Source organism: Elephas maximus, chromosome 3 (assembly GCF_024166365.1).
Source record: "Elephas maximus indicus isolate mEleMax1 chromosome 3, mEleMax1 primary haplotype, whole genome shotgun sequence".
In the NCBI taxonomy this organism is placed as follows: Eukaryota; Metazoa; Chordata; class Mammalia; order Proboscidea; family Elephantidae; genus Elephas; species Elephas maximus.
In genome coordinates this window covers 9,674,238-9,682,514 of record NC_064821.1, presented here as the reverse complement: position 1 = coordinate 9,682,514, position 8,277 = coordinate 9,674,238, and the positions used below count along the sequence as shown (strand labels likewise).

Below are 8,277 nucleotides of genomic sequence, written 5' to 3'. Positions count from 1 at the left end.
ATCCCTCTGGGTTCTGTGATTGGTTGAGGTGAACACATGGCCTAAGCCACATCGTAAGGTTTTAATTTTATTTCACGTAACATAGAATTAACCATTCACCGTGTGAAAGTGCACAATTCAGTGCCATTAAATGCGTTCACAATGTCGTGTACAACCATCGCCACTGCTAGTTTTAAGACATTTCATCAACTGAAAGAAAACCCTGTAACCACCAGCAGCCGTTCCCTGTGTCCCCCCAAAACATCTGTCAGTGTGGCTAGGTCATGATTCCCTTGTATGACTGTATGACTGTCTACCATTTTATCTTCTGATGGGGTTTCCCTATGTGTTGTAAATCCTATCACTATGATGTAATAAGATGGATTATTGGCAGTTATACTGATGAGGTCTACAAGATTAGGTAGTCTCTTAAGCCAATCTCTTTAAAGATATAAAAGAGAGAAGCGAGCAGAGAGACGTGGGGACCTCATACCACCAAGAAAGCAGTGCTGGGAGCAGAGCATGTCCTTTGGACCTGAGGTTTCTGCGCTGAAATGTTCCCAGACCAAGGGAAGACTGATGTATCAGAAGGATCTTCCTCCAGAGCCGACAGAGAGAGAAAGCCTTCGCCTGGAGACGGCACCCTGAATTCGGACTTCTAGCCTACTGGACTGTGAGAGAATAAACTTCTCTCTGTTAAAGCCATCCACTTGTGGTATTTCTGTTATAGCAGCACTGGATGACTAAGACACTCCCCATATCCCCTTCCCTCCAATCCCTAGGCAACCACTAATCTTCTTTCCGTCTCCATGGATTCACCTATTCTGGACATTTCATATAATTGGAATCATACAATATGTGGCCTTTTGTGTCTGTCTTCTTCCATTTAGCATAATGTTTTCAAGGTTCATCCACGTCACAGCATGTATCAGAACTTCATTTCTCTTTGTGGCTAAATAATATTCCATTGTATGAACGGATACGTCACATTTTGTTTATACGATATGTACCCGTGTGTCTGTCTTGTCTCATTTAGCATAATGTTTTCAAGGTTCATCCATGTCATGGCATATATCAGAACTTCACTTTTCTTTATGGCTGAGTAAAATTCCGTTGTGTCTGTATACCACATGTTTATCCATTCATCCGTTGATGGACTCTTGGGTTGTTTCTACCTTTTGGCTATTGTGAATAGTGCTGCAATGAACATTGGTGTGCAATTATCTGTTTGAGTCCCTGCTTTCAATGTTTTTGAATATATACCTAGGAATGGAATTGCTGGGTCAGATGGTAGTCCCATGTTTAAATTTTTGAACTGCCAGACTCTTTTCTCCAGCAACTGTACCATTTTACATTCCCACCAGCGATGGATGAGGGCTCTAATTTTCTCCACATCCTCCCAAATACTTGTTATTTACTGTATTATTATTATCATTGCCAACTTAGTGGGTGTGAAGTGGTATCATTGTGGTTTTGATTTGCATTTCCCTAATGATTATAGGGGGGCCCTGGTGGCACAGTGGTTAAGAGCTTGGCTGCTAACCAAAAGGTCAGCAATTTGAATCCATCAGCCACTCCTTGGAAACCCTATGGGGGAGTTCTACTCTGTCCTATAGGGTCGCTATGAGTCAGAATTGACTTGACGGCAACAGGTTTGGTTTAGTTTTTTTTGATGATTAATTATAGGGTTGCTATGAGCCGGAATCAATTTGATGGCAGTGGGTTTGGTTTTTGTTTTTTTTAATGACATTGAGCATCTTTTCATGTGCTCTTAGAGCTTTTGAGTTCACTTTTGAACTTGGAAGAATGAAAGCCTACAGTTGCTGGTGACCACCTTCCACCTCAAGGCAGTCCAGAGCAATGGAGAGAGCCTGGCCCTGGTCACATCTGAAGCCTGATCCAGCCATGCCTGCAGCCTGACCCTTATTGCTCTGTTCTTTGCCACCAAAAGCTGTCTCTGATGAAGATTGAGACTTTCCAAGGTCGCATAGCTAGTTAGAAGCACAGCCTAAACAAGTACCCAGACCCCTTGCCCACAGCTGTGTCCATTCCCCAAGAGGAAGCTGTACGGAGGGGTCACAGGGGCCAGGCCACAGGTGCTGGGGACAAATTGTGGCCACATGTTTCGAGACAGGTAGAGTGCCTGGTTGAAGGTTCAAATCCACCCAGAGGTGCCTCAGGAGATCAATCTTCTTCCAAAATGTCACAGCCTTGAGAACCCTATGGGGCAGTTCTACTCTGCACATTTGGGGTCACCATGAGTCAGAATTGACTCAATGGTAACTAAAAACAACAACAACAGAGTCTGTGGGTGGTGCAAATGGCTAACATGCTCGGCTGCTAACCAAAAGGTTGAAGTTCAACTCTACCCAGAGGTACCTCAGAAGAAAGGCCTGGTGATCTGCTTCTAAAAACTCAGCCGCCGAAAACCCTATGGAGCGCAGTTCTGCTCTGACACACACGGGGCCACCTGGAGTCACAGTCGACTTGACAGCAACTGGTTTTAGTAATTTTTTTAGGGGATTCCACACCATGGCCACATAAGCCAACAAAGAGGAGGATGGAGCATGGGTGCCAGGAGGCAGGTGCTCCTCCGTCTCACCCCGGGAAGGTTTTGAACTTTAGGGAGTCTCATAGAAGAACAGCTCCTCTCCCCTCCAAAATGAAGACACACAACGTTTTGCAGATAATTTCATAAATTTGAAGAAACTCCCTCCCTCCCCAATCCTCCTGCCACCACAAAGTCTCCCGTGTGGCCACTGGTGATAAACCTCTGACTTCTAGTCGTAACTGGGAAGCAGGGGACCCAGAGTCCTGGCCCAATTCTCCTGCTGACTCACTATGGTGCAAGAAGCTTTGGGGAAGGGCAGACCAGGGTTCAAGGCCAGGCTGTGTGTTCTTAGGCAAGTTGCTTGCCCTCTCTGTGCTATACCTATACAATGAATCCATCCATCCATTAATCCATTCATCCATCCTTTAATTTACTCATCCATTAATTTATCCATGAAGAATACCTTGACTATCTGGGAGGGGGGTTAGATTCAACAATGTATGGCATGGGCGTACAGCACATGGTCACCATTCAGTAAATATGAACAGCCCCTCCCCTCTTAGATTCCCCAGCTCTCTAGGGCTCCAAATGGGCTTGCTTCTACTTCTTTTGGAGTGATGCAGTCCAGGACCCTGGCTAACATGCCCAGGCACCCATCTTTGGCAGACAATGTCAAGGGGTTCATGGACCCTGAAACCTACCCAGAGCCCTCAGATTAAGAACCCTTTACTATGAGCTCCTCCTTATCTACTAAGCCCCAGCAAGGACCTGCAAGTTCATTCACACCCCGGGGGTAGGGAGTTCACCCCTGCAGTTCCCTCTGCCCAGATGCCCTTCCCACCACTCTTTGCGTGCCTGGTTTCCTTTTGTCATTGATGGCTCAGCTCTAAAGTCTACTGCTCCATGACTATCCATATGTGAGAGCTGCTGTCTCACCCCATCATTCTCTAGAACGTCACCCTGCATTATCTTTTTTGTAGCTCTTATCAGTGCTTGGAATTATCTCATTCATGTTTCTTTGTTTAACATCTATCTCCCTCATTAGGGCAGGGGCTTTGAATGTCCTTGTTGTCTTGTACCAACATGGGCTAGTGTCTGCCATATATATGTATAGTAGGAACTCAATATATACTTATTGAAGAGATGAATGAATGAGTAGAAAAATAGATTAAAAGAAGGATGATTGAACAATTTGGCTCAAATCAAACCTGAATACTGAAGAGATAAATGGATGGCTAAATGTAGATAGAATGGATGGATGGATAAATGGATGGATGGACGGATGGACTAACGGATGGATGGGTGGATGGATGGATGCATGGATGGCTCAATGGATGGGTGGGTACATTAATGAATGAATGGCTGAATAAAAAGTGATGGATAATAGATGAAAGGATGGATGGGTGAATGGACAGATAATGGATGGATAAATTAAAGGATGATGACCCAATAAATGGATGGTTCAATGAAAAGTTCTATATATGAACAGAAGGATGGATAAATTAATGGTAGATGAATAGATGGCTGAATGGATACATATATTAATGGATGGATAAAGGATGAACGGATGGATGGACGGACGGATGGACAGACGGGTGGGTGGATGGATGGATGGATGATGGATGGATGGATGATGTATGGACGGATCGACAGATGGACGGATCGACAGATGGACGGATGGACAGGTGGACGGGTGGATGGGTGGATGATGGATGGATGGGTGGATGGGTAGGTGGGTGGGTGGGTGCATGGATGATGGATGGATGGATGGATGGATGGATGGATGGATGGATGGATGGATGGATGGATGGATGGATGGGTGGATGGATGGTTTACCAGGCTTTATGCTAAGCACTTTACATATATCATCTTGTCTCATCCACACAGAAACCTCATGAGGGAAGAAATATCATTTCCATTTTGCAGAAAGAGTGCTTGAGCTTCATAGGTAGGGAAAATCACTTCCCAAGCTTATACAGCCAGAAAATGGTGGCATAGGGATTTAAGCTTTGAACCACCCTGCTCCAAGCCCTGTGCTCTTAACCACCATGGAAGCCCTCTCCCTCCTCTAAGACCCCCTCTCCTGATGCCCTGTGCTCCCACAGCACCTAGAGCCCCCCACCCGGGACTCCATTTCCTCAGCTGTCAACCAGTAATGGGGGCATGGCATGTCCATGGGTGTGCGCGTGAACACACGGAACGGTCTGGAAGGTCTCTGCACACAAGTGTAGGTGTAGAATCAGGTGACTTGAAGACATGCCCATTCTCTAACATGGTCCTCAAATATCAGAGACATTGTCATGGCCAAGGACAGGTCCAAGGAGTCTAGTAGTGGCCACCAATATTTATAAGGTGCCCAGGAATCAAACCCTGGCCTGGGATCATTCCTTGCAAATGCCAGGTCCTCACAGCCAGGTCTTGTGACATAGGCCATGGGGAAACAGTGAACACAGAGCAAGAAATTGAAAGAGGACGGGTCACATCACGGAGGGGAGATATGACAACCAGTCCCCCAGGGTCATCAGAATGCTGCTCCAGAGAGGTCAAGAAGTCCATCCCTTTCCTTAGGTTGGGGCAGTACAGGCCAAGGAGGAGGGGGGAAGAGAACTGGAGGAAGGAACCATGAATGTCTCTCAAACTGAAGTCCTCATCCAAGTCTTTCTCCTCAAGACTCAGGTGGGTTGATGGTGGCTGGGCGAGCAAAAGACAGGCTTCAGCAGTTCTTGTCGTCACTCCTGACTTCCAAATAGGGCAGCCCCACCAGCCATGTGTCCCGAGGCCAGTAGCAGACTTTGAGGGTCTGCTCTGGCATCTCATAGCTGGCGTCCACCAAGGCCAAGGCCACCATGGCATAAGGGAAGGTGATGCTGATGAGTACGTGCCTGTGGGATACAGGGTGTGATGGTTAATTTTCTGTGTCAACTTGGCTGGGCTATGGTTCTCAGTGGTTTGGCCAAACACTAAACTAGTTGCTGTTCCATAGTGTAATCTGATGTAATTACTTTCCATAATATAATGTAATGTAATCAATCAAAAAGGTAAAAGGGGTGGTGTTCTTTAGGGCGTGGCAGTAGATATTTTGCAGAAGTCTCTCCTCCCTCTCTCTCTCTCTCCAAGGTTATGCAGCTGGTAGGTGGCTAAGTGGAGTCCCTAAGTGTTGCAAACAGTTATCACACTCAGTTGCTAATTTAAAGTTTGGAGGTTTGAGTCCAACCAAAGGTGCCTCTCTCTTTCTCTCTCTTGACTCTGCACTGTTCCTGTTACCTGACCTACAGATCTTGGGACACAGCCTGCAGAAGCCTCCAGCCTGTCACCTGACCTACAGGTTTTGGACTTGCCAGCCCCCACAATTGTGTGAGCGAATTTCTCTCTCTTTCTTTCTCTCTCTAATATTTTTTAAATCCCTGGTAGAGCAATTGGTTAAGTGCCCAATTACTAGCCAAAAAAGTGGCACTTCAAAGCCACCCAGAGGCACCTTGGAAGAAAGGCCTGGCAATCTGCTTCTGAAAAGTCACAGCCTTGACAGCCCTAAGGAGCACAGTTCTACTCTGCACACACGGGGCTGCCACAAGTCAGAATCAACTTGACCACAACCAACAACCCTGGTGGCGTAGTGGTTACGTGCTACAACTGCTCACCAAAGGGTTGGCAGTTCGAATCTGCCAGGCGCTCCTTGGAAACTCTATGGGGCAGTTCTACTCTGTCGTATAGGGTCACTACGAGTTGGAATCGACTCAATGGCACGGGGTTGGTTTTTTATATGTATGTATTTTATTCATATACATAGATGTTTGTGTGTGTACATACATATGCATATATATACACACACACACACACACGCATGCAAATATATTGAACAGTGAAATCTGTGAGAGCTGGGACTTGACAGGACTGCCTTGTTTTTCCTGGTCTTGCAAGTTTTCCACCTTTGCAGTCTTACCACTTTTATGTCACTCGTTTTAGTGGAAAATATTTGTGTTTTCCTTCTCTGACAGCTCTGACAGGTTTCCACCTTACTCAGGCTCTGGCTTTCAGAGGTTTTATGGTATGTATATGTCTCACTGGCTCTGTTACTCTAGAGAACCCTGACTAAGACTCGGGGAGAGGTAGCGAGGGCATGAGGTGTTCCTGTACCTGACGAGACACCTCCAGCCCCACCCTGGTCCTTTGCTTACTTCTAGGGATCCTGGCCATCCAAGAGGACCCTGACTGCAACCGGCCCCCTATGTTCTGGTATCTGTGGCTCCCCCTCTGCCTCCCAGGCTCCTGCTCCTAGCTCTGGGATCTGAGATTCCTGGCTCCAGAACCCCAGATCACTAGGCAGGTGCTTACCAGATGCTGTGTAGATAGAAGAAATTAATCCACTGCCAGAAACTGCAAAAGAATCGGTCGCTGATCCAGCTGGTCAGGGCAGCAGCCCACAGGACCACGGAGACCTGAATGACACGCTGAAGCTCCTTATTGCTAGTCCTAGGGAGGAAAGAAAGGAGCCCTGGTGGCGTCACAGTTAAGCGCTTGGCTGCTAACCAAAAAGTTGGCACTTTGACCCCAGCCAGCAGTTCCTCAGGAGAAAGATCTTGTGATATGCTCCCGTAAAGATTAACCAAACCAAGTCCATTGCTGTTCAAGTCAACTCTGACTCATCACGACCCTCTAGGACACCGGAGAACTGCCCGTAGGGTTTCCAAGGCTGTAGTCCCTACGGAAGCAGACTGCCACATCTTTCTCCCGTGGAGCGGCTGGCGGGTTCAAAGCGCCAACGTTTTGGTTCGCCACCGAGGGCTTTAACCACTGCTCCACCAGGGCTCCTCCCATTTTTTCCACCAGGGCTCCTCCCATTAAGACCTAGAAAACCTTATGGGGCAGTTCTGCTCTGTCTCATGGGGTTGCTATGAATTGAAAATCAACTCAAGGGCACCTAACAACAACAGGGAGCAAAGAAGCGACATCAGAGAGCAGAGCCTGAACGGGCAGATGGGAAACTCCCCAGCCAGGGAGAGGAGCCCCCAGGCTGGGAGGAGGGAAGGAGCAGGGGTCAAAAGAGTGGGCAGATGGTGCCTAATCTGTGCTTAGAGCTGGTGCTTGCTGAGCGCTTACAGGATGCCAGGTATAGTCCTAAAGTTTTGCAGGTATTAACTCAGTTCTCAGGACATTTTTATTTCTGATTTGTAGATGAAGAAACTGAGACACAACAGATTAAGTTACGCCCCACCCCTTCACCCCAAGGTTATTCAGCTGGTAGGGGGCAGCAGAGTGGAGCCCCCGGGTGTTGCAAATGGTTAAGGCACTCGGCTGCTAACTGAAAGGTTGGAGGTTTGAGAACACCCAGAGGTATCTGGCAATCTGCTTCCCAAAACTCAGCCATTGAAAGCCCTAGGGAGCACAGCTCGACTCTGACACACATCGGGTCACCGTGAGCAGGAATCGACTCCACCGCCACTGGTTTGGTTTGCTGTTGTTGTTGTTTCCATGTACTTTTGGGGATTTCCATACTAAAAAGAACAGGCTCTGTAGTCAGACAGGTGTTGTTGATGGGTGTCGTGGAGTCGATTCTGACTCATAGTGACAGGATGGATGTAACAGAATAGAACTGGCCCATAGGGTTTCCTAGTTTTGTTTTTTTTTTTTAATCTTTTTGGAATCTTGCCAGAAGAACGAACAAATCTGTCTTAGAAGTACAGCCAGAATGCTCCTTAGAAGCAAGGATGGCGAGACTTCGTCTCACGTACTTTGGAAATGTTATCAGG

The 8,277-nt window shown here is 47.1% G+C and overlaps 1 protein-coding gene across 1 annotated transcript in view; it reads right to left on the bottom strand.

Annotated features, from left to right (window-relative positions):
* Positions 1-4,385: 4,385 nt before the first annotated feature.
* The window catches only part of ACER1 (alkaline ceramidase 1), a 93,985-nt gene continuing 90,093 nt past the window's right edge, over positions 4,386-8,277 (bottom strand). The window contains exons 7-8 of the mRNA XM_049875206.1: positions 6,863-7,000; positions 4,386-5,412 (exon numbers count right to left, since the gene is read on the bottom strand). Of these exons, the coding sequence (XP_049731163.1) occupies positions 5,244-5,412; positions 6,863-7,000 (307 nt within the window). The 3' untranslated portion in view covers positions 4,386-5,243. The remainder of the gene's footprint in view (positions 5,413-6,862; positions 7,001-8,277) is intronic.